The sequence below is a fragment of the Pelophylax lessonae genome (assembly GCF_965119305.1).
Source record: "Pelophylax lessonae genome assembly, chromosome: 4".
Taxonomy (NCBI): Eukaryota; Metazoa; Chordata; class Amphibia; order Anura; family Ranidae; genus Pelophylax; species Pelophylax lessonae.
The window spans coordinates 268883372-268910377 of NC_138771.1; the positions used below are offsets into that span (position 1 = coordinate 268883372).

At 41.9% G+C, this 27006-nt stretch overlaps 1 protein-coding gene across 2 annotated transcripts in view; it reads left to right on the forward strand.

Annotated features, from left to right (window-relative positions):
• RASSF3 (Ras association domain family member 3) overlaps nucleotides 1-27006 on the forward strand; it is a 295912-nt gene that overhangs the window by 45326 nt on the left and 223580 nt on the right. The window contains exon 1 of one of the 2 annotated variants that reach the window (XM_082254456.1): nucleotides 26413-26733. The exons of the other annotated variant lie outside the window; for it this stretch is intronic. Coding sequence (XP_082110582.1) covers nucleotides 26613-26733 — 121 coding nt within the window. The 5' untranslated portion in view covers nucleotides 26413-26612. Of the gene's footprint in view, nucleotides 1-26412; nucleotides 26734-27006 lie in introns of those variants that run through there. 2 annotated transcript variants of the gene reach the window in all.

Below are 27006 nucleotides of genomic sequence, written 5' to 3' on the forward strand. Positions count from 1 at the left end.
TAGTATAGTGACATGGACTTTTAAATAATAGCAATCCTTATAAATAATTATTAAAGTGCATAAATGTAAAAAATTAATAAAATATACATAAAGTGCTCTGTGACATTCATGTAAACATCCGTATCCAAAAGAATATAACTGTGTGTATATAACACTGCAATCAATTAAAGTGCTTAGTGCTCACGAAATACCCAATTAAATACAATTATATATATATATATATATATATATATATATATATATATATATATATATATATATATATATATATATAACACTTCAAACAAATAAAAGTGCTTTTGTGCTCAGTGCTACTATAATTTGATCACTCAAAGTTCAGTGCAAAAAAATTGTCCAATATTCTCCCAGTGAAGTATTGGCGACCATGCAGGGGAACAGTGGGGGTGGGTATCTCCTATTCACCCGTGCAGTATTATCTGGGGTGTGCGCTTACCAGAGGGATATGATCCCTGTTACCTTATGGCAACCAGGATCTGCCTCACTGCAGAGTTTAGCTTGAACGCACGCCGGATGGCGGACTAGTAGCCAGGAAGGAGCGACGTGATTTGCACCTGAGGGCTTACTATTCTCCGTGATCCGGTAATTAGTATATACAGCTATTCAGCATAATGCTACATAGGCATTAATTGATTTTATATTTTGTATGAGTTTTAATGAACCTGTAATAAAGGATACGATTATTGAACATACTACACCATGAGAAGTCCCTTGTCTCTCTCCTATTACTTACCCTGATCCCAAACACAGGAAAAGTGGACGAGAGGACCATTCAACGGCTAAATATTAGCTAAAAAGCGTTCAGGATCCTGGTTGCCATAAGGTAACAGGGATCATATCCTCTGGTAAGCGCACACCCCAGATAATACTGCACGGGTGAATAGGAGATACCCACCACCACTGTTCCCCTGCATGGTCGTGAATACTTCACTGGGAGAATATTGGACAATTTCTTTGCACTGAACTTTGAGTGATCAAATTATAGTAGCACTGAGCACAAAAGCACTTTTATTTGTTTGAAGTGTTTTATATATATATATATATAATTGTATTTAATTGGGTATTTCATGAGCACTAAGCACTTTAATTGATTGCAGTAATATATACACACAGTTATATTCTTTTGGATACGGATGTTTACATGAATGTCACAGAGCACTTTATGTATATTTTATTAATTTTTGACATTTATGCACTTTAATAATTATTTATAAGGATTGCTATTATTTAAAAGTCCATGTCACTATAGTATAATTCATACATTTCAGCACAGTTTTGGAAGACAAGATATGCGCTGCCTAAGTGAAGCATAGCATCTTAATATTAGTAGAGTACTCTTTCCCTATTGGTGATTGTAAGGTAGCTGCAGTTTTGTTCACCGCTATATATAATTTAATTAATTTAGTAATCATTTTGGCACAAATATCTATAGCACTTGCACAATGCAGTGATATTCTGCTCTTTTCAGCTGAGCACTGTGGATATGATTGATAAATAGGGGAGTACTCAGCAGAAATATTTTTTAACCGGTTGCCGACCGCCGCACGACTATATACTGCGGCGGTCAGCCCCGGCCAGGCAGAGTGACGTATCGGTACGTCACTCGCCTGTCACTGACTTGCGAGCCTATTGCGGGCGGGCGCGCGCCCGCCGAGGCGCGCGCCCGCCGCGGCTCGTTCACAGGCAAGTCAGTGCGTGTGACCGGCGGACTCGATGTCCGCCAGTCACACTGCGATCGCTCCTGTGAAGGGAGAAAGACAGAGCAGCTTGTGTAAACAAGCTGCCTGTCAGTTCTCCCTGTGTAAAAGTGAAGATCTGTCCGTTCTACTATGTAGAACGGTGGATCTTTGCTTTTACACCAATAGGAATGTCCCTACACAGTTAGAAGCACGCCCCTAGGACACACTTAACCCCTCCCTGTCCAATAAAGTTAACCCCTTCCCTGCCAGTGTCATTTTTGCAGTAACAGTGCATATGTATAGCACTGATTACTGCAGTAATGTCACTGGTAACCCCAAAAGTGTCAAAAATGTCAGTCAAGGGTCCGATCTGTCCGCCGCAATGTCGCAGTACCGAAAAAAAAATCGCAGATCGCCGCCATTACGGGTTAAAAAAAAAAACACCAAAAATGACAAAAATCTTTCCCTTTGTTAGTAAACGCGATAACTTTTGCGCAAACCAATCAAAATACGCTTTTTGCGATTTTTTTTTTACCAAACATAGGTAGCATAAAACAAATTGGCCGAAAAATGTTAAAAAATTTTGATTTTTACTTTTTTTTTTGGGGAATTTCATATAAAAAAATGTGAAAAATATTGTTATTTTTGCAAAATTTACGCTCTTTTTTTGTTTATAGCGCGTGATCAAAAAATCGCACAGGTGATCAAATACCACCAAAAGAAAGCTCTGTTTGTGGGAAAAAAAGGACGTCAAATTTGTTTAGGTACAGCGTCGCACGACCGCGCAATTGTCCGTTAAAGTCACGCAGTAAAAAATCGCAAAAAAACCCCTGGTCCTTTAGCAGCCAAATCCTCCGGGGCTTAAGTGGTTAAAGTGACTTTGTGCTATTACAGTAAAATATGTTGGAGGCACCTTGCTGTATGTATTTTCCATTTAGGTGACTATTATATCAGGTTCACACTAATGCATTTTCTGTGACTCACATTTGCGCAGGCGCAGCAGCCGATTCATTTAAATGGGCTACTGTACCTGCAGGAAACACAGGAAAAATGTCCCTGCACCTTTATGAAAACGCAGCCGCAGCAAAATCGCATGGTGCAAAAGTACCATGCAATTTCCCGCACCAAAAAATGTGCTGCATTTTCAGATGCGCGGGAGTGCCAAAAGGAATAAATGGCAGCCTTGCGCATCTGTAAAAGAGCAGGGAATTTTTCCTGCAGGTGGTTGTGGGAATAGGTGCCATTTACACGCTGTCCCGTACATGCAACCACCTGTAACAGTGTGAACCTAGCCATGGGCTCATTTACACTTGCGGTTGGCGGGCAATAAAACATGCTGCTGAGCCTAATTTTACAGCTCCCTATCACTCCCGCCGTTTAAGCTGCAGAGGCAGCAGCTAGAGGTTTACAGATGCCACTGCTGCAAGGTGGGGGGGGGGGGGCAGTGTAGGTGTCAGTGAAGGGGTCAGTGTAGGGGGGTCAGTGTAGGTGTCAGTGTTGGTGTCAGTGTAGGGGGGTCAGTGTAGGTGTCAGTGAAGGGGTCAATGTAGGGGGGTCAGTGTAGGTGTCAGTGTTGGTGTCAGTGTAGGGGGGTCAGTGTAGGTGTCAGTGAAGGGGTCAATGTAGGGGGGTCAGTGTAGGTGTCAGTGTTGGTGTCAGTGTAGGGGGGTCAGTGTAGGTGTCAGTGAAGGGGTCAATGTAGGGGGGTCAGTGTAAGGGTTCAGTGAAGGGAAGTGTCAGTGTAGGGGTCAGTGTAGGGGGAGCAGTGTATGGGGGGTCAGTCTTTCCCTCTTTCTTTCCACCCCTCTCTATCTCTCTCTCTCTCTCTCGCTCCCTGCCTCTCCTTCCCTCTTTATTCCACTCCTCCTTCTCTCTCTCTCACTGAATGAATTACAAGGCTGTAGAGAACAGTGCGCCATTGCAAACTTCTATTCAGAGGTTTTAATTACATTATTTTAATATAGGGAGTCGTGAACTAAAGTGGGCCAGTCTAAGGCATGAAACTCCAGGGCTGAAAATGAGTCCCACTCCGGCCCTGTATATATATATATAATGCCTTACATGGTCAGCAAGAAGTCAAGATATAAATCCTTTTGATTTCTGACTTTAGCACAGTTAGAATTTACCCAACAGAAATATGTTGGCTGCCATTGCTGGTCTCCTTCTGATAATGCTAGTTGCTTGACTGTCTAGTGTCAGAGTCACAGATCCAGAACAAGCATGCAACAAATGATATGTTTATAAAACAAAGTACTGAAGCCAAAGTATCAGAATGGTTGTTGGACACCTATCATTTAAAAATAAGAGGTCAGCATGGGCTTTAATGACAGGTTTCCTTTAAAAAAAAAAAAAAATTTACGGGCTCCGATTGTGCTGGAGGCCAAGCCCTTCAAGGGTAGTACCGCAGAAGAGAGGAAAACACATAGCAGTGTTAGCCTATAATATGTAAAAACCTCCTCTAGAATTGCTTTAGCCACTTATGTGTTATGACTGACAACAGCAAGTATAAAATCATATACGATATTTTACATGCCACCATTCTAAAGTAGCTATACCAGGAACAGGCAAACTTTGCTAATATTATATAAAACACATTCAGAAATTAAATCAATCAAATCTGCAGATAAACAATCATTGAGCTTATCTGATTACTATTTTTGGCCATACTTTTTTCCAGCAAAATATTTATAGTCTAAACAATAGCTCTCCTAGAATCCGTGTGCCAGTTAGCGGTTGCCATGGTGATGATGTCAGTGTTACATCAGTCCCCGGAACAGTCTAATTGCAGAGTCATTTTCTGCATGCCACATAGTGTTTTACTTAAAATAAAAAAAGCACAAAATATCTGTAATAATCCCCATTTATTTTTATGGAAACCTATGTTTGTACACCCAGGTTTGTTAGGATTGCTTGCATTTGTTTGGGAAGACCAGGTGAGCTATTTGGATTTGGATCTATGTTTAGGTTTTATGTGGGCACAGCAGGAAACCTTTTCTGAAGATACATGTGGGCGTCCACTTCCAACCACCTTATACCGATAATTGCCCGCAGCGCCTTAAAGTGGATGTAAACCCAATTCATGAAATTTGAATTGGGCACATATATCTGTAGTGTTTATTTATCTCTCTCCAAAGCACTAAGTCTCATGATTTTCTGCTGCTCCATTCTTCTGTTATCAGCATGATCGCTTCTGACAAGTTCTCAGACACTGGAGATAAAAGCAGCTGGAAATTTGTGTCGGGGGTGGGTGCTATAAATAGATTAGCAGAGAGCTGATCTATTCTCAGCACAGCTCTGCAAGTATCTTAGTTTTTCTGCCTATGTGGAGGGGGGATGTGTGCCTTTTACTTCAATCAGCTGTCACACAGTGTATGCCAGGACTCCACTCCCACAGCTGAAACAAGAAGAACAAATTGTAACATGATGTGCACTTTCTGAAGAATATAGCAAGCTGAAGACAATAGATATACATGTAAAACTTCTGTGGGGAGATTTGTTTCATCTCTGTGTATCACCGGAGGCTGTTCACTTCACTGGGTATGTGTAAGGGTTTACATCCACTTTTTTTTTTGTGAACCTCTGGCTACAAACAAGTATGTAAATACTGGATTCCTGGACCACATACCTGCTCCATGACTCAGAAACACCAAGGCCCCTTTCACACAGGCGATCCCATCTGATCTGCCTGTCAGTTTTTCAGGAGGACCGGATCGGATGCTCCATGCATCCCTATGGAGCGGCGGATGTCAGCGGACGCATCTCCACTGACAGCCGCTGCTATCCCATCTGATCCTATCCGTGAAAAAATTTGTCTCTCGATGTGCAAAACTGATAGAGACATACCCCAAGCGACTTACAGCTGTCATCGCAGCAAAAGGTCGCGCTACAAAGTATTAACTTAAGGGGGCTGAATAATTATGCACGCCCAATTTTTCAGTTTTTTATTTGTTAACAAAGTTTGAAATATCCAATAAATTTCATTCCACTTCATGATTGTGTCCCACTTGTTGTTGATTCTTCACAAAAAATTCCAGTTTTATATCTTCATGTTTAAAGCCTGAAATGTGACAAAAAGTCGCAAAGTTCAAGGGGGCCGAATACTTTCGCAAGGCACTGTATGTCAGTATTTTTGAATGTCAAAGCGGTACATTGTTTGTCATGGAAATATGTTTTTTTTTATATTGTAGGCCTGTAATTCTTAGGAATAAAACAGTAAATGTGAAAAAAAATTATGAATAGATAAATTAATAAATTAAATGAAATTATTAATCAAAATAAAAGGAATAAAACAGTAAAAGTGCAGGCAGGGCAGTGGACAAAGCACAAGGGACAAAACTGAGGTGTAATGGTTTGATACAGTAATGTAATCCTAACAGATTACAATGTATCATGTCATGTTTTGTGTATTTTTATTTATTTTTTTAATTTTCTGCCCTGTTCCTCCCCCCTGCGTCGCGGCGCTCGTAGGGAAGGAAACCTGGAAGACGGATGTCGGCGTTCTATCACAATACCGCTACCTATCAGATTCTGCAACAGGAAGTAATGTTATGGAAAGAAAAACTTACTGTGCATGTGCCATGTATTCCAACATGGCCGCTATGCCTTCCAATAGCTTTCCAAATGTGACAGGAAACTAAGCAGCTGTGGACATCTTCTTACACCCACGCAAGTCTTGATTTTTAGATTTATTTTACCAGTAAACTGACCTTATAGACTGAATAACTATATTGCATTTCTATTATTATTGCAATATAGTAAATTATAGCAAGAACATACGGGTAGAAGGCGACGACGTCCATCTTGGTACACCCCGCACTGCTCAGCGACAAATTGATTATATAGTGAAATAGACTACTTCCCTCGGTCGCAGTGAAATAGTCTATTTCAGTATAAAAGGTGAGTTTACTTCAAAAATAAGTCAAGAGTTGCTTGGTTGTAAGAACATATCTGCTGCTGCTTTGTGGTCTGTCAATTTGGGAAAGCTATTGGAACGCATGGTGCCCATGTTGGAGCGCATGCACAGTAAGTATTCTCGTCCGTCACTTCCGGTTGCAGAATCTGATAGGTAGCGGTATTCTGATGGAAAACCGGCATCGGCCGGAGGACATTGGGGGATCGTTGGGACAAGGTAAGTTTGACTACAGGGTAATCTCGAGTGTGGCTCAGGGTTACCACTTTTGGTACTGTAAATTAACCTCGAGCCACACTCTGTATTACCGCCAGGGAGGTTAATGCTTAGAATACATTAAAGTAAAAACCCTTTAGGTTTTGAAACAACTTTAAGAAACTAGTTAACTTCATATATATTAAAAAAGAATAGCGCGCAAATGCAAAAGAAATAACTACCAAATCTGAAGACAATCCATAAATAAAAATGGGGGTTTGGTCCCACCATATGGCCATATCGTGCTCAAGCCCACTACTGCGTCAAAGTACCCCACATTGCGACCAAACCCCCATTTTTATTTATGGATTGTCTTCAGATTTGGTAGTTATTTCTTTTGCATTTGCGCGCTATTCTTTTGAATATACATGTCTTTTGGTTCATAGCTGCAGCAGCTTTAGAAATACATGGGTATGCTCCCCCAAATTTTTTGCCTGTTTATTAGTTAACTTCATAACAGCATTAGTATATTCATTACTCCCTATGCAATGTAAGAAGCCAGTAGTTGTACCTTAACGCGGGCTAATACCGTGCACGTGAAAACATGCATGCTCCTTCTGTTTCCAGAGCAAGGAAAGCATAAGTAAACCTCATTACCACTTGCAAGCCTATGAAACTTATGGTAAACCCAACATATTGTCATATGCAGTACATCCAAGGTCATCGTAGCTCTTGTATTACAGCAAGTCCCAGAGGAACCATACAAACTTCGAGTAGTAAAGTACATTCCAGTAGTGCTCTGATATCCGAGTCCGGATCCCAGGGCTCCAAGGCATGTGCCGAGCCACACTGCGGCTCTTTTTGTCAGTGTATTAATTTCTGAATAACATAGTCACAACCTGATGTTCTGTTATAAATTGATGACCTAAGGAACGCCCGATCTAATTTTTTGAGATACTTGTTTGCTTGCACAAAGACAATTGTTACAAGACTGACTCACACAAACAAATTCGTTTACAACCACATGCTGCTACGTTTTGGCATGTAAAAAATGTAGGTGATGACCAGTTAGATTAGATATTTCAAGTACACGCGACAGATAGTGATCACAATTTCCTGACAGCAGGTTTAGCCAGTTTTGCCACATTTCCAGTATATGTGTTCTTGTGAGGGAATACGTATGAAGGAAATTTTCTGCTGAAGGGTGAAATGTTTTCCCCATACCAAGGTAGCACAGATCTTCAGTCAAATACCCAGTGACCGTAAATAATTATTGTGGGTGCCCATCATTTTCCAGTCTTCTTTTTCAATTCTAGTGGAAGTACTATAAATATGAATTATCTCAGCATCTGTTTCATAGGTTCTAGGCAAAAAGTAGACATTCTACAAATTCATGTCATGAATGGGGCTCAGCAGATCACCATTTGTACATCCAGATCTTAGAGGTCTCCCATGTGCATTGTATGTACAGGCTACGGGTTATTAGTGATATCCCATGGGTGGTGTAGGAAGATGGTGGTTTGTAGTTAGCAACCCAACCATGGCATTGGAGTACATAGTGAAGATGTGTGGAAGAGAGTATATGTGGGTAATATAGTGCAGAATAAAGACAAACAGAGCCTTATGGAGACCAGTATACAAGGGCAGGGTCACTGGAAATGGAGTGCAGAAACAAAGTCTCAGCAAAACAGGGTAAGGAACACTAGACCATGAACCGAAAACTTCCTCTGAATAGACTGAGGGGTTTAAAGGTTGAGACCCGAATTGAGGAAGGGTAGGTATGGGGATCACTTTGGTGGTTGCTTCATCAGATGTTGAGGTACTGTTTTGTTTGTAGAACTTCACATCAACCAATGGATCTGTGGCTCAGGCTAAAGGCCCAGCATCACATTGACCCCAAGACTAGGCAGCAATATGAGAGTGCATGTCTCTCCAACATGAACTCCATCCCATCCACAAAATGTCTTATTAACTTGTCCTGAGTATTGGGGGGAAGTGATTTGCAACCTAATGTAGTTATTGCGCTTAGTTGCACATAGTTAAACCAAGCTTCTTATTAATGTTGAGTATTTACTATTGATTTTAGCGTAAACCTGTGCTGGAAGATATATGGAGGCTGCCATTGTTGACCTCCTCCCAAGGATCTATTTGTAAATCGGTTTCTGTCTTCAATATTTTTTAAGTTACTGGCTTGGAAAACGCATACAGATGAGGAAAATCTGGACTGTTATTCTACATACTTAATCTGAGTGAGCCAGAATGAAAAACTGCACCAAAAGCAGCTGAATGATGGTTAAGCATGAATTATATTCTTTTGAGTTTTTTCAAATGGACTACTGTGACATAGGGGATTGTTTAGCTCAGTGGTAGATGCGTTTTCAAGTAAGTTCACATCCATTAGGAACTATATTTAAGGGCCTAGTAGCCCATTTAAAAAAAAGGAAAACGGAAAGTCCATCACACATAAGATGGTCCTACACAGGAGTTCTTTTCCATCAGTATGCACAAATTAAAAATGCTAGCCCACCTGGCTCTTAGGCTCTCACTCAGCTTTAATTGCAATACCTCTGCTCTTTACGCTAGTCACTCAGACCATAGGGTTCTTCGGTGTTGACGGCTTCACGCCTGGCCTTAGTCCCCAGGCCGTTGTCTGTCTCTTGCAGGCAATCATACTTTCGCTGCCACATGCAGCATCTCTGACTCCTGTAGGAGACCTCCTTTCTCTCTTGGCTGGAGCCCTGAGGTATTCCTAAACCTCCATTATAAGGGCTGTGTGCACCTGAGCGCACACCCTGCTCCAAACCCAGACACTGGATTAGAGATTCCATCCTGCCCACTATGGAATCTCCAAACTAAGGCGTCCCATCCAGGAATACCAAAATCTGGAGAAAGCTATAAAAGCAGTTTTCTCCACTCAACATCTATTCTCCGTAGTCCTGCACTTAGCCGTTGTGCCAACCCTGTGCCCTTTAACTGACCAATTTCACAGTGCGAGAGTCTCGTACTGTCACACTCCATATATTTATTTTTAATATATTCTTCTGATTCCACATTAACTAATAAACATGGCACAGTGTAAAATCTTGATATACTTTGATACTTCAAAACGTTGATAAATGCACAAAACCATTTGTATGTATATCTGAAGAAATACCAACAGCACAACACAATAGTGAACTGACAGTACAACACAAATAAAATGTAATTTCAGTTCCCTGCTTTCAAAGCCAAAGTGATTACCACTGCCATCATCAGATTTGATGGCACATTGCCAAAGAGTGACACTGTTATTGGAGTAATACTATGTAACCTAAAGCTAGAATGCTGCATGTTATGCCATAGTATTGAGTAATGCCATCGTATTAATGCTAGTTTGTTGCCAAACTAACAGGAATCTTGTATGGCCAGTAAGATAGTAGCATATGATCACATGAGGAAACTACATGCATCCAACATGACCGTGTTTAATGTTCACTCTTGTTGGCGTTAGCACCATCTTGTGGCCGGAAGCCATACTACACTATGTCCCGTACAGAAAAATAACGTCCTATATCCTGCCATCGACTCCTGTCCTGGCATTGACTACAGAGGCATTTTGAGGGAGATTGTACTGAACTGAACACTGAATTGTCAATTTGTCCCATCAAATCTTCATGACACCCACTATTACCATTGTCTAGCCTTGAAGGCAAAGAGTGGAGCCATCGCCATCGCACTACTTGTATTGATGTATTCACTTGGTTCCAAGCCTAGTCCTTAGAAGGATTTCATACTGCAGCGTGCCCTATAATAGAGACCCTGTCGCATAGAGTGCCCTGTGCCTGGCAATCTCTACCTGCAGAATCTCTGTTACTGGCGACCACCAATCAAAAACCAAACTGTTTACTTCTCCTTGACTCTCTTTACTTTTTGTAACCTCAAGGGTTGACTGTAGGGCAGACTTTGCTTCAAACACCAAGGGTTACCTTTGTTATAACACACTTGTATGCATAACCTGGACAGTTAACTTAGATAGGTACTCTTAATGTCCCAGTTGTTTTGATACACCGTACACTAACTGCTTTTACTGAAGAAACACGATTATTCACAGGATAGAAATTTTCAGTCAAGTACATTCACATTGCAGACACATCCTAGTTTTCATGTTATATTAGGCTCTGCCTGTGCTGTGCTAATTTAAGTAGTGCTAGCCATACCTTAATGTTGTATTAAAGTTCATTTCAACAGGTGGTATCCAAACTCCATCCTCCAGAAGCCTACAAGGATGACATGCAGATAGTGTTGTGTTAGCAAGGTGGTGCTATTTACTGTTAGAGCCGGTTCACATTGCCGCGACTTGTCAGGCGACTTGTCAGCCTGACAAGTCGCGCTCCCTCGTGGTCCATTGACCGCTACAGGACCCGTTCTAATAGGAGCGACCGACTTAGAAAAGGGTCCTGTACTACTTCAGGGCGACTTTGCATAGACTTCCATTATGTGAAGTCCCTGCAAGTCGCTCCGACATCGTGGTGCATTGTAATGCACAAGTCGCCCCCGAAGTAGTAAGGAGTCGTGTCGCCCCAGTGTGAACCGACTCTTAGACTTTAAACCACACTCCACATACAATCTTGTAGTTTGCTGTTCTCGCTTTTCCAGAAGTGGTTTAATGTAGTATAAACCTAATGTCTGTGCTACCTCACGTGTAAATTAAAGTGATTTACATGTATTTTTTTTTTTTTTTTTAATAACAAACGTCATGCTTAGGCTCCATGTACACGGGACGCTGGAAATGGCCGTTTAGGAGCAGTTGGGTGTTTTTTTCAGAAGCCCCTGAACCCATCTACATTTTATCTTATCTGTCCATGTACACCAGGTCGTTTACAGTCATTTGCAGGCAGTTGCGTTCAGGGACTGTTTTTAGAACGCAATTATTTGCGTTCGAACGTGTGTTTCCCGGCGTTTCAGACTCTGCTCCTGTCCCCTGTTCTCTCCTCATAGGCTGTGATTGGCAGCAGCTGGAACCAATGGCTCCTGCTGCTGCCTCTATGGCCAGTGAGGAGAGAGAGAGCCGCTGCTCTCAGACACTGTGCTTGGACAGAGATCGGGCTTGGGTAATTATTGAGGAGGCTCTGATAAAGAGGGGATGCCCTTTGAAACATGTTAGCCATTGGACCTGGATGGCTTCTTTTCATGAAGTTGGTCAAGTGCTGCAGATTTGGCAGTTGTAGCTTTGATTTTACTGAAAAGCTTGTATATCTAACCTGTTTGTGAGTCTATAACATGCTTTTTATGAACAATTAATAGTGTAAGAAGGTAATGTGTTAGGTTGGTGCACCCTCTTTGTTTTTTTTTTGTTTTTTTTATTGCATTAAGGTACAAAACCTTCTACTTTTACAACCACTTTAAAACCTTTTGACGCCGGGCGAACGCATATATGCGACCTCTCGGCAGGTGGGCCTTGACTCCGAGAGGCTGCAAATATGCATACCAAAATGTAAACAATGCTGTGCCGAGAGTGTGCGCTCCCGGCACATTTATTAGCAGGTAATGCAAAGCTCCTGATCACTACTTTTGATTGGGAGCTTTCCGCACATGTGGCAGCCAATCACGGTGGTTACATGACAAAAATGCCCGCCTCTTAGCATCTGAAACCTTTTAAAGGGCTGGAAGACGTCATATTTTGTATTGGGGTCAAGAAGATTTTTAGCTTCACACTCAAGGATAAGTGTTGGAAAATGTATTGTGATAGGGAAATAATTGGGGATTGAAGGGTCATCAAAGGATAGGTTGGTATTTTGCTCCTGCCATCCTATCTATTCAGGGGCTGTTCTCACTTTTATCCCTTTAGACATCTGTCAAGCTTTTATAGCACTTTTCATTAAAAGAGAAGTATGGGTTTGTGGGTTTGGCACTTTCCCCAAATTTATACCTACCTAGGTGGATGCTGCATCTGTCCCCCAGCACCTCTGCACTGAGAACCGAGCAATCCAACACCTCTGATTAAGCAGTTCTGACAGCTCCCGGAGCAGAGAGCTGCTGACTGACTGCTCTGCCCCCTCCTCGCTCACTGGAGCTCTGAGCTGGGGAGGGGTGGGGAGCGGCCGACTCAGGCTCTCAGCGACTCGCCAAGAGGCTGAGCCGGGTGTTGGTCCAGGCAGTTGGCGGATCCCGACTCCATGGTCGTGATGACATGGAGCCTAGCCTGATATTTATGACGTCAGCAGAGAGCGGACTTGCTCTCTGCTTAAAACGGGTCGCAGGAGTGCAGAACGAACTGCACTCCTGTGATCCATAGGAGATGTCCAGCCAAACGGGCTTTGGCTGGACATCTCCTTTAATGAATTTCAGTAGAATTAACGATCAATCCCTGCAGATAATCAACATATTGACTTGTTTACTCAAGATGATCCAGCATTATTCTGCTGTTTCATGAGGTCTTCAAGGCTGTGGGTATGTTTGCACATGGACATCACCAAAATGAATCTGCTGTTGTAGCTACAGTTTAAGCCGTGATCAAGCTTTGCCTAAATCCCAAAATACTTCCTATGGGTTGAGAACAGTTTTTGCAGGCAAATTACAGCTTCTGAAAATAAATACAAACTAACTTCCTCTTGCCTAAGGGTAAAGGGTAGATTTAAAAGAATCTCTTTAATCTGTGTCATCTGTGTTTTTTAGTTATGAAATACTTATGCTAACATTGTCAAATGTCCTCCAGATGCTACTTCTGCTCTCGGTTAGTAATATGTGTTTTTACATACAGTACCTGCCATTGCTGGATTTCCTTCTCATGTGTTCCATTTTTTTATATTGGAAAAGTAGTCTGGCTTGAGGTTAATTTTTTTTTTTTTTTAGATTCAGAATTTTTACTTTTTTTTTTTTTTGATTTATATAACATTTTTTACACTGTACACTCAAAATTTAGAATTATAGTTCCTTTTAAAGTGGGCCTTTCCTCCGTTTCACTAAGAATCACAGCAGCATACAGCTCTGCATGCTGTTAGTTTACCACTTGCTTACTGGGCACTTATACCTCCTTCCTGACCATGCCATTTTCCAGTTTCTAGTGCTGTTGCACTTTGAATGACAATTGTGCGGTCATGCAACACTGTACCCATATGAAGTTTTCATAATTTTTGTGACACCGATCGAGCTTTCTTTTTGGTGGTATTTAATCAACACTGGGTTTTATATTTTTTGCTAAACAAATTAACCGATTTGCCCCGGCCAGGCAAAGTGACGTATCGGTACGTCACTAGCCTGTGAGCCAATAGCGGGCGAGCGCGCACCGCCGGAGGCGCGCGCACCGCCGGAGGCGCGCTCCCGCCCCGCCTCCTTCCCTAACAAGTCCGCATGTGTGCCCGGCGGACCCGATGTCCGCCGGTCACTTGCGATTGTCCGCTGTGAAGGGAGAAAGGCAAACGGCTAATGTAAACAAAGCCGCCTGTCATTCTTCCCTGTGTAACAGCAGAGATCTAACGGTCCTGCTATGTAGGACCATAGATCTCTGCTATTACATGTAAAGCCACATCCCTGCACAGTTAGAAACACGCCCCTAGGGACACACTTAACCCCTCCTTCCCCAATAAAGTTAACCCCTTCCCTGCCAGTGTCATTTTTACAGTAACCGTGCATATGTATGGCACTGATTACTGTAGTAATGTCACTGGTACCCCCAAAAGTGTCAAAAATGTCAGTCAAGGGTCCGATCTGTCCGCTGCAATGTCGCAGTCCCGCAAAAAAAAATCGCAGATCGCCGCCATTACTCGTTAAAAAAAAAAAAACAACAAAAATGACAAAAATCTTTCCCTTAGTTAGTAAACACAATAACTTTTGCGCAAACCAATCAAAATACGCTTATTGTGATTTTTTTTTTTTTTACCAAACATATTTAGCAGAAATCAAATTGGCCAAAAATGTTAAATTTTGATTTTTACATTTTTTTTGTGGGGAATTTCATATAAAAAAATGTGGAAAAATATTGTTATTTTTGCAAAATTGTCGCTATTTTTTTGTTTTATAGCGCATGATCAAACAATCGCAGAGGTGATCATATACCACCAAAAGAAAGCTCTGTTTGTGGGAAAAAAAGGACATCAAATTTGTTTAGGTACAGCGTTGCACGACTGCCCAATTGTCCGTTAAAGTCACGCAGTGCCGAATCGCAAAATAGGCCCTGGTCAGGAAGGGGGTAAAATCTTCCGGGCTTAAGTGGTTAAATAACATGAAGAAAAAAATTTAGTTTCTATTATAAAATTTAGCAAATAAGTAATTTTCCTTCTTCACTGATGTGCCCTGATGAGGTGGCACTGACAGGCAGCAAGATTGGCACTGATGAGACTGCACTGTTAATCAGGGCACTAATTATCTGTGTGCATGTCCCCTGTCAGGATTGCTGGTTACCGGCTCTCCTCTGTGACAGCGCGTGAGAAAGGTACTGCCAATGAACGGCAACTCGGTTTACACTGTGATCAGCTGTGATTGGACACAGCTGATCACAGTGGTAAACGGCCCTTTACCACAATTTCTGATCGGCTGTGTCCAAAGAGCACGTTGGATGCATGCCCCAAGGTGCGCGCGGGGCGTGGTTTCTGGAGGACATCCGGGGATGCCCTCCTGTGTAACGCTCCTGCGTTTTTGTAGTAGGCTGGATTTGCAGCTGCAGAATCTCCACTCAGTAGTCATGTAGAGATGTGTTGAATAACCAGATCCAACTCTCCAGACTCATCACTGTGGGCCTGTCAGCTTCAGCATACAGATACACACTCAATAAGATGTTCCTGGAGTGATAGGATGTATATGATAGTATGAAGATGATGTGCTGAAGGGACAGGTGTGAACAGTGACAGAGATGGTAAGCACTTGATAGAAATGTTCAGGAGAGTATTAGATGGTATTAGGTAGAACGCAGATAGGTTAGTAATCGAGTATGGTAACAGGTGGTAAGGACAGCAGATGACAAATACAGGATAGACTAACCCAGTGCAAGGATAGATGGTAGTAGACTCAAGAGCTAGCAATCTATGTAACAGTGCAGATGATAGAATTAGTATGCATAGATAGTAACAGTCCTTATGTGCAGAGGTAGATAGTGTAAGTAAGGTTATGGAGGATTCCCCTGTGGGGTACTTATCACTAGTAAGTTAGTAGTAGAAGGGTCCAGTAGTAAGGGAGTGATCCAGTAGCGAGATACAGGGATCGGTAGCGAGGTTCCGGTCTGTTCCAAGTAAAAGAAAGTAGCTGGAGGTTCCGGCAGCAAGACAAGCTTGTAAGCATGTGGACACACAGGCAGGTTGAACGAACAATGTGAGAGAGAACGCCGGCGGTTGAAATAGCCGCTCTGCGGCGCTCGGCGATGACGTCATCCGTCTTAAAGGTGTATGCGTACCACCTAATTAGAAAGGTGGGACGCATATTTGAAAAGAAAATAGAAAATAAGGGTACCAGAGGTACCAGAATCTTACAGTACCCCCCCTTAAGGCCGGCTCCGGAAGGCCTATAGCACTGGTTTCTCCGGGTATTTCGAGTGAAATCTTCGTATAAGTCTAGGTGCGTGAACATCAGTGGTATCCAACCAGGTGTCGTCTTGGGGTCCATAGTTCTTCCATCTTATGAGATACTGGAGTCTTCCTCTGTGGATACGAGAATCCAAAATCTCCTTAATCTCATATTCTTCTCCGCCTTCAACTTGTACTGGAGGTGGAGGCAAGATGGTAGGCCTTATTCCTTGATCAGGAACATGGGGCTTCAGTAGCGACACATGGAAGATGGGATGGATCTTGAGATCTGCTGGTAAGGTGAGCTGTACTGCAGCTTTTCCAATAAGTTTCTTAATTGGGAAGGGTCCCAGAAATAAAGGTCCAAGCTTTTTGCTAGGGATCTTTAATCTTAAATTTCTTGTCGATAGCCAAACGAGGTCCCCAATAGCATACTGAGGAGAAGGTCTTCTACGTAGGTCGTAGTACCTTTTTTTGTTGGCTGTGGGCGTGTGATATAGTGGTATTAAGTAAACCCAGAGAGTCCTTTATTTGGGTAAGATAGTCTGAGGCTACTGGGTTACTTGATGGTAGGATGCGTGGTGGAAGAAGTGTGGGATGAAACCCATAGTTCAAGTAGAACGGACTTTGCTTAGTAGTACTGTGGGTTGCGTTGTTATAAGCAAATTCCGCCAGAGGGAGAAGGTCCACCCAATCATCCTGTAGGTATGATGTGTAGCAACGCAGATATTGTTCTATACACTGGTTGACTCTTTCAGTCTGTCCGTTGGTCTGAGGGTGGTAGGGAGAAGTGAGCTTTCGCTCAATCCGTAATATTTGACAAAGAGCTTGCCAAAATTTGGAGATGAACTGTGAACCACGGTCGGATAAGAGAGTCTTTGGTATTCCGTGTAACTTGAACACCTGTTTCATCAGTAGTTCCGCTGTTTGTTTGGATGAAGGTAGTCTACGGATAGCAATGAAATGTGCCATCTTTGTCAGGTGGTCCACTGACACTAGAATGGTATTAAATCCTTTAGAAGGTGGTAGTTCTACTATAAAGTCTAAGGATACAACCTCCCATGGAACCTGGGGTATTGGTAGACTGCAGAGTAGACCAGATGGTTTTGTAGTGTCAATTTTGGAACTTGCACAGATGTCACATGAAGATACAAATTTTTGAACAGACGTCTTCATATCAGGCCACCAAAACTGCCTAGTAAGCAAATTAAGGGTTTTCGTCATACCCATATGTCCTGCCATGGGCACATCATGTGATAACTCCAAGATCTTGGTGCGCATAGTAGGGGGTATGTAAAGTTTGTCGTTGTAGTAGAGGAAGCCTTCTGCATCAGTACTTAGTTGTGGTGGAGGTGAATCCAATCCTATACTGTGCAAAATCTCTTCCTTCAGGGAACGAACAACCCCAATAATACGTTCATAGGGTATTATAGGAATAGAAGGGATTTCAGCGCAGTTATCTTCGGTTAATCGTGATAGCGCATCCGCTTTTTTATTTTTGTCTGCAGGCGTGTAGGTCACTAAGAAGTTGAATCTTAGGAAGAATAATGACCATCGTACCTGCCGGTGGGAGAGAGTTTTGTTAGTCTGGAGGTATTGAAGGTTTTTATGATCTGTATATATGAGTATTGGTAACCGGGTACCCTTAAGTAGATGTCGCCAATTCTCCAGTGCCAGTTTTATGGCAAGCAACTCCTTTTCACCCACTGGGTAATTCACCTCTGGGCTGCTTAATGATTTTGAAAAGAAAGCAACTGGGTGGAGTGGTGAAGTATTTGTTGGTCGTTGGGAGAGAACTGCTCCTACTGCCATATTTGACGCATCTACCTCCAGAATATATTGGAGGGATGGGTCTGGATGGCGTAGTATGGGAGTAGAAGTAAAGCTTGATTTTAACAAGCAGAAAGCTCGATTTGTTTCTTCTGACCATTTGAATGGTTTCTTTATACTTGTCAGTTGTGTGAGAGGTCTCACAATGGCAGAAAAGTTCTTGATGAACTTCCTATAGAAGTTTGAAAATCCAATGAATCGCTGTAATGCCTTACGAGTTGTTGGTATAGGCCAGTCCAGAATACAGGATATCTTGCTCATATCCATCTTAATTCCGGTTTTGGATATGATGTATCCTAGAAATAATATTTCTTCCTTATGAAATAGGCATTTTTTTTAATTTCACGTATAGATTGTGTGCAAGTAATCTGGATAACACAAGTCTTACATGTTTTAAATGTTCAGAGAGAGATCGAGAATAGATAAGTATATCGTCCAGATATACCACAACACAGACATCAAGTAAGTCTCTAAAGATGTCGTTTATGAACCTTTGGAAAGCTGCGGGAGCATTACACAACCCGAATGGCATCACAAGATATTCAAATAATCCGTATCTGTTTCTGAATGCTGTTTTCCACTCATCTCCGTCACGGATTCGGATTAGGTTGTATGCCCCTTTCAGGTCTAATTTAGAGAAGTAAGTAGCCCCACGCACTTGTTCAATGAGTTCAGGGATGAGCGGTAAAGGGTAGCGATCCTTTATTGTAATCGTATTTAATTGCCTATAATCGATAATAGGCCTAAGACTTGAATCCTTATTGCGGACAAAGAAAAGTCCTGCAGCTGTGGAAGAAGTAGAGGGTCTGATGAAACCTTTTGTCAAATTCTCATCCAAGTATTCCTTGAGATGAGAAAGTTCATCCTGTGAAAGAGGATAAACATGACCGAAAGGCAATTTGCTGTTAGGGAGTAGATCGATAGTGCAATCATAATCCCTATGGGGAGGCAACACTTGAGCATTTTTTTCAAGGAATACTTCGGACAGGTCCTTATAGCATAGTGGTGCAATCTCATCTGACACCACAGACAGGATCTTTCCAAAAGATGGGAGGTTACACGTAATCTCGCAATAGTGAGAAGGGAAAGACAAAGTCCGTCTTTTCCAATCTATGATTGGTTGATGTGTGTGTAACCAGGGGAGTCCCAAAATAATAGAAAAATGGGGTGAAGATAGTATATCAAAAGTGGTGGTCTCCATATGAGACTCGTTAGTAGTGACAAGGAGTGCTTGTGTCTGGTTGGTGATTGGACCAGAAGATAGTGGAATACCGTTAATGAAACTAACAGAAACAGGTTTAGGTTTTGAAATAATAGGTATTTTATTTAAGGTAACAAAACATGTATCAATATAGTTTCCACAAGATCCGGTGTCGATCATAGCCTTGGTGGTAATCCTAGTCTGGTCCCACTGCAATGTCAAATGAACAAAAGGATAGGGGTTAGAAAAGGAAGTCGTTAATCCTCCTAGCAAGACATGTGAACACTCACCCTCTTTTTTGCGGACAAGGGGACAGACGCTTATCAAATGATCCGGGGATGCGCAGTACATGCAGAGGTTTCTGGATCTTCTTCTGGCTCGTTCAGTAGTTGATAAAGGTGGGCGTATGGTTCCTACCTCCATGGGAGTAGGGTCAACGGCCGAAATCCGAGAAGGACTAGACAATGGCATTCCCATTTTTTCAGCCGTTCTTTCACGCAGTCGCCTGTCGATGTTGATACTGAGTTGTATTAAGGCATCCAAGGTGCCAGGTAAATCCGCTCGGGCGAGCTCGTCTTTAACAGCTTCTGACAACCCGCGTCTGAATTGAGTTCGCAGAGATGTATCATTCCACCCTGAATCAAGGGTCCATCTTTTGAACTCAGCTACAAAGTCTTCTACAGGTCTCCTTCCTTGTTTTAAAGCCCTCAATTGAATATCAGCAGTACTCTGCCTGTTGGGTTCATCATATAAACTAGCGAGTTCCGCTAGGAATAAAGAATAGGAGTTGAGAAGCTGATCATTTTTCTCAAAGAGAGAGTCTGCCCAGGCCCGTGGATCACCCGTTAAGTATGAGATAACGGTACAGACTTTAATTTGATCAGTAGGGTATGTACGAGGTTTTAACAAAAAAAGCAATTGACATGCGTTTTTGAATTCACGAAATTTTTTTCCGATCACCTGTAAACACTAGAGGAGGGTTTATTTTAGGTTCAGGGGGTTGAGCAGCAGTGAGCCGTGAAAGACGGGTTACCTGCTGTATCAGAGTCTGATTTTCTTCTTTTACTTCAGTAAGAGCAAGCATTAATGCATTTACATAGTTACATAGTAGGTGAGGTTGAATAAAGACAATAGTCCATCCAGTTCAACCTGTGTAGGTGTGTGTGACTGTAATCATCTAACATAGCCCTCAATCTCCTGATCCTTGAGATGTAAGTCTAAGAGTCTTTTGAAAGTCACCATACTACCCGCAGAAACCACCTCTTGTGGTAGACAATTCCACAATCTTGTAGCCCTAACAGTAAAGAACCCCCCACGTTGCCTGAGGTTAAAACGCTTCTCCTCTAATCGCATTGTATGTCCTCGAGTCCTCATGCAATTCCTTCGAATGAACAGCTTTTCTTCTAAGCTGAGATCCCCATTAAGATATTTATAAATTGCTATCATGTCCCCTCTCAGACGTCTTTTCTCCAGGGAAAATAAATCGAGCGATTGCAGCCGCTCTTCATAGGTAAGGTCCTCCAACCCCCTAATCAGTTTAGTTGCCCTTCTCTGGACTTTCTCCAGCTCCAACACATCCCTCCTGAGGACTGGCGACCAGAACTGGACAGAATACTCCAGATGCGGTCAGACCAGAGTTTTATAAAGTGGAAGGATTATAGTCTTATCTCTGGAATACATCCCTTTCTTTATGCATGCTAATATTCTGTTGGCTTTGGAAGCTGCCGCTTGGCATTGCATGCTGTTGCCTAATCTATCATCAACTAAGACTCCCAGATCTTTCTCCATTTTTGATTCCCCCAAGGGTTCCCCTCCTAACGTGTATTGTGTTTTTATGTTTTTGGTCCCCAAGTGCAAAACCTTACACTTCTCCACATTAAACCTCATTTGCCATGTCGTTGCCCACTCCGTAATTTTGTCCAGGTCATTCTGTAGGATATCTGCTTCATGCTGTGCAGTTATTGCCCTGGCCAATTTTGTGTCATCTGCAAAAACTGATAACGAACTACTGATCCCTTCCTCAATGCTGTTTATGAATAAATTGAACAAGGTTGGTCCCAGGACTGAGCCCTGGGGCACCCCGCTTACTACCTCAGACCAGTCTGAGTATGCGCTGTTTATTACTACCCTTTGGACACGGCCTTTTAGCCAATTCCGTATCCAAGAGCAAACCCTGCTGTCGATACCTGCAGACCTTATTTTATAAATTAAGCGCTTGTGGGGAACTGTATCAAACGCCTTAGCGAAATCCAAGTACACCACATCCACTGGTCTCCCCCTATCTAGCTCACAGCTCACTTCCTCGTAGAATGCTAAGAGATTGGTTTGACAAGATCGCCCATTTGTAAACCCGTGCTGGTTACTACTGATGATGTTGTTGTCTTTAGCATACTCTACGATATAGTCCCTTATCATCCCCTCCAAAAGTTTACATATTATTGATGTCAGACTGACAGGCCTATAATTTCCCGGGATATGTCTCTGGCCCTTTTTGAATATCGGAATCACGTTAGCCTTCCTCCAATCCCCTGGTACATCTCCTGTCCTAATACTGTCAGCAAAGATCAGGAACAGTGGTCTAGATATAACCATACTGAGTTCCTTGAGCACTCTCGGATGTACGCCATCCGGGCCTGGTGATTTGTTTGTGTTAAGTTTATCCAGTCTTTCCCTGATTTCCCCCTCTGTTAGCCATAGTGGCAAGTCCTGTGTATTACTACTAACCATACAGTCATGGTCAGTGTACCCTTCCTTTTCCTGCGTAAAGACTGACGAGAAAAAAGAATTCAGCACGGTTGCTTTTTCAGTGTCCTCTGTAACCATCCTCCCATCATCGCTAATTATGTGTGCAATATGCTCTGCCCTAGTTTTTTTGCTGTTGATATATTTAAAGAATTTCTTTGGGTTTTTTTTTACTATCCTCCGCTATTTGTCTCTCAAAGTTGATTTTAGCCATCTTGATTTCGTGTTTACACTTCTTATTTTCCTCCTTGTATTGCTCCTTGTATTACTTGTGTTAATTGTGTCACTTGAGTGGGTAATTCTGCTGAATCCATTTTTTAGGTTCGTTCAATCTGTAACGCTCCTGCATTTTGTAGTAGGCTGGATTTGCAGCGGCAGAATCTCCACTCAGTAGTCATATAGAGATGTGTTGAATAACCAGATCCAACTCTCCAGACTCATCACTGTGGGCCTGTCAGCTTCAGCATACAGATATACACACTCAAGATGTTCCTGGAGTGATAGGATGCAGAGGCGTAACTAGAACCTTCAGGGCCCCGGTGCAAGAAACCATGAAGGGCCCCCCGGATCCCTGGCCAGGGCCCTTCCCTTCAAGCCTGGGGTTCTTCGCACCGATCCTGGGGCCCTTTACTCTTGTTGCGAGGCCCTTTTATTATGGACCCTTTCACAAGTTCTGCAGTGGGCCCCCTTCCTGCCATCTTGGGGACTCCCCACAGTGGTGACCTTTGCGATCCTGGAAGTTCACCCACTGGTGTCAGTAGTTTTTATTTTTTGGTGTTTTTTTAATTTTAATATTTTTTATCATTTTATTTTATTTTATTTTATAGTGTCACTGACTATAACTCTGCCCATTCAGAAAATGAAGGAGCTGGTAAATTTCATATGTGACACATCCCCTGCAGCAGCCGGCAGGAGAGGGGAGGGAGCACAGTGGGGGGGGGGAGGAACCGGGGGAACACACAGGGGCCCAGAGACAGAACTCAAGTGAACTGGATAGGAGGAGTGGCGGGGGCAGCACACAGAGGAACCAATCTCCTCCATTTTCCTCCTGCAGCTACAGGAGGAAAGAGGAGGACAGTGATTTCTCTACATGCTGCCCCCGCCGCCCCTCCTATCCAGGTGTACAGGGGAGCCGCACAGGCCCCCTGGAGCATGGGGCCCGGTTGCAATTGCCACCCCTGCAACCCCTGTAGTTACGCCCCTGATAGGATGTATATAATAGTATGAAGATGATGTGCTGAAGGGACAGGTGTGAACAGTGACAGAGATGGAAAGCACTTGATAGAAATGTTCAGGAGAGTATTAGATGGTATTAGGTAGAATGCTGATAGGTTAGTAATCGAGTATGGTAACAGGTGGTAAGGACAGCAGATGACAAATACAGGATAGACTAACCCAGTGCAAGGATAGATGGTAGTAGACTCAAGAGCTAGCAATTTATGTAACAGTGCAGATGATAGAATTAGTATGCATAGATAGTAACAGTCCTTATGTGCAGAGGTAGATATTGTAAGTAAGGTTATGGAGGATTCCCCTGTGGGGTACTTATCACTAGTAAGTTAGTAGTAGAAGGGTCCAGTAGTAAGGGAGTGATCCAGTAGCGAGATACAGGGATCGGTAGCGAGGTTCCGGTCTGTTCCAAGTAAAAGAAAGTAGCTGGAGGTTCCGGCAGCAAGACAAGCTTGTAAGCATGTGGACACACAGGCAGGTTGAACGAACAATGTGAGAGAGAACGCTGGCGATTGAAATAGCTGCTCTGCGGCGCTTGGCGTCCCACCTAATTAGAAAGGTGGGACGCATATTTGAAAAGAAAATAGAAAATAAGGGTACCAGAGGTACCAGAATCTTACATCCTGGAACTAGAGAGCCGTGCTGTAGCCATCTTTCGACTATAGTGCGGTAAGGAAGTGGGTTAAACAACATTTTTGCTTTTACTTACAATTACTGTTTTTTCACTTCTTGGCTTCTTTCAGGCACTGGTAATGTAGCCCAGACCTCACAGCTGCATCCTGGGAAGTTTCTGTCACATGTTAAGGGAGGCATACCCAGAGTTCTAGGAAGTAAAGGGAAGATAAATTCATCTGCCCTTAGTAAAAATGGGCACTGTGAGAATAACGGGAAGAGAAATTTAAACTAAGGTATTTAAGGAGTAAAAAACCACATAATATAATGGGGAAGTTCCCCTTTAAGATGAGGTACAATAGAGGCTTTTGCCTTTTAGGCTGTCTCTCTCTCATTGAAACTTTGTATAGAGGTCTTTGAACACAGTAGGAGGGGGGTGATAATTGGCAGTTCTGGCTTGGTGTGCAAATATCAGCCTCTGAGATATCGAACTCTTTAAACTTTTTTTTTTTTTTTTTTTAATTCAATAAGCAATAGGAATGGTCTAGAAAACTGAAAAAGATGCTTGCTGTAAATGAGAAAACAAATTATTCATATACAATATTTTATCAAGTATGTGCATGCCTTTACAGGAAGAAGTATGGGGGAAAAAAAAGTAGATCCACAAAAGCTAGCAATCATTTCCAGCACTATGAGGTCCTCTGTGGTGGAATGCAATAAGGGCAACAGCAATTCCAAATGCTAGGAAGATGCAAATCTCCCCAGACTGGGTAATCCAAATTGGTACTAGAAAAACTAGGTAAGGAGGCGCACGCACCTAGTGCATTATTGAAAGACAATTATTCAATATAAAAATGGATACTCACAAAGTAGCAACTAAAAATAGGTTATGGCGCCTCTCTGCAAGGGGGCTTTTTTTTTTTTTTTGTGCCTGAAATTGGGCTTTTGGAGCAGACAAAATAATATATTTTACTGTTGCATATTGCTATTTTTTTTTCCCCTCCAAAAACAATATTTTACTGTTGTGCTTTGCACCTCCTAAAATAAATTTTTTACTGTTGCATGTTGCTTCTTTTTCACCTCCTAAAATTAGCATAACTTTAATATTTGATCTACATATATAATACTGTACAGCTTTAAAACTCAGAGAAGTAATTATTTTGACATTGTACATTTTACTGTTGTATTTTTCACCTCCTAAAATGGCATTTTTACTATTGCATATTGCTCATTTTTCACCTCCTAAAATTAGCATAATTTATATTTCATCTGCATACACAATACTGTACAGTTTCTAAACTCAGAAAAGTAATTACTTTAGTTTGACATTGACATTTTTAACTGGGACCTATATGGTGCTGCTTGTAAAAGCTTATTTTAGGAGGTGAAACATGAGCAATATGCAACAAAAACATATTATTTTAGGAGGTAAAAGATGAGCAATCTGAAACAGCAAAAATATTAGAAGTTGAAAAATCAGCAATATGCAACAGCAAAAATATTATTTTAGGAGGTGAAAAATTAGCAATATGCAACAGCAAAAATATTATTTTAGGAGGTGAAATATTAGCAATATGCAACAGAAAAATATTATTTTAGGAGGTGAAATATTAGCAATATGCAACAGAAAAATATTATTTTAGGAAGTGAAAAATCAGCAATATGCAGCAGAAAAATATTATTTTAGGAGGTGAAAAATCAGCAATATGCAATGCAGCAGAAAAATATTATTTTAGGAGGTGAAAAATCAGCAATATGCAATAAAAAAATATTATTTTAGGAGGTAAAAAATCAGCAATATGCAACAGCAAAATTATTATTTTAGGAGGTGAAAAATGAGCAATATGCAACAGAAAAATATTATTTCAGGAGATGAAAAAACAGCAATATGCAACAGCAAAAATATTATTTTAGGAGGTGAAATATTAGCAATATGCAGCAGAAAAATATTATTTTAGGAGGTGAAAAATCAGCAATATGCAATAAAAAAATTATTATTTTAGGAGGTAAAAAATCAGCAATATGCAACAGCAAAATTATTATTTTAGGAGGTGAAAAATGAGCAATATGCAACAGAAAAATATTATTTCAGGAGATGAAAAAACAGCAATATGCAACAGCAAAAATATTATTTTAGGAGGTGAAAAACTAGCAATATGCAACAGCAAAAATATTGTTTTAGGAGGTGAAAAATGAGCAATATGCAACAGCAAAAATATTATTTTAGGAGGTGAAAAATTAGCAATATGCAACAGCAAAAATATTGTTTTAGGAGGTGAAAAATGAGCACTATGCAACAGTAAAAAATATTATTTAACACCTAGGCTATTTAGTGAATGTTTTCACTGCCACATTGTATTTAATTTATTTTTAGTTTTGTGAAGCCATTCATGAATAGCAGAATATATTTTTATGAATGATGTTATTTTTGTGTGACATAAGTGAAAGTGATCCCCAGACGTGGATTTTCAGGAGCACGTCTGCGGTCCTTTGGTGCACTATTAATACATCCTTCTGCTACAGAAGAGGAGAGGTCTGGGAGGAACCAGCTGACTGGCAGACAGAGAGAGAGGAGGATGCCGGGCAACAGGTGGTCCTGAGACATGCTGGCTGAGGCTCGGCTCACAGCGAACATGTCACACACCGATGTGCAGGGGTCTGCTCGATCATGCCGCCTGCATTCTCCACTGATCTTCAACTTGTGCCCATAGCAACGACCAGCCATGGCTGTCAGACATGAGCTTGGCAAAACAATCAGGAGAATAGCTCGTCTCTTTTTCTGGTTCCCCAAATCTCTGAGAATCGCCAGGGGTCGGAAATTAAAGCTTCTCTGGAGAGCTTCAGGTAAGGTCACCTGATCCCTTGTTTTTTTTTTATTCCTCATTTTTTTTATTGAGCTGAAATGTATGTAGCATGTGGCATATTTTCCATGTTGGAGGAGGCAATGTTTTATTTGTGCCTGTGCAGCGCTGTAGGCAGTGAAAGGGTTAGAGTATCTGTAGTGCGATGTAGGCCTGCAGCACAGTGCATTGCAGAGACATGCACACAATGGAGCGAGGAGATTTCTGCACCGGCTATGTGTCTGCTAGGGATGGAATGGATTCATTTCAGCCTATC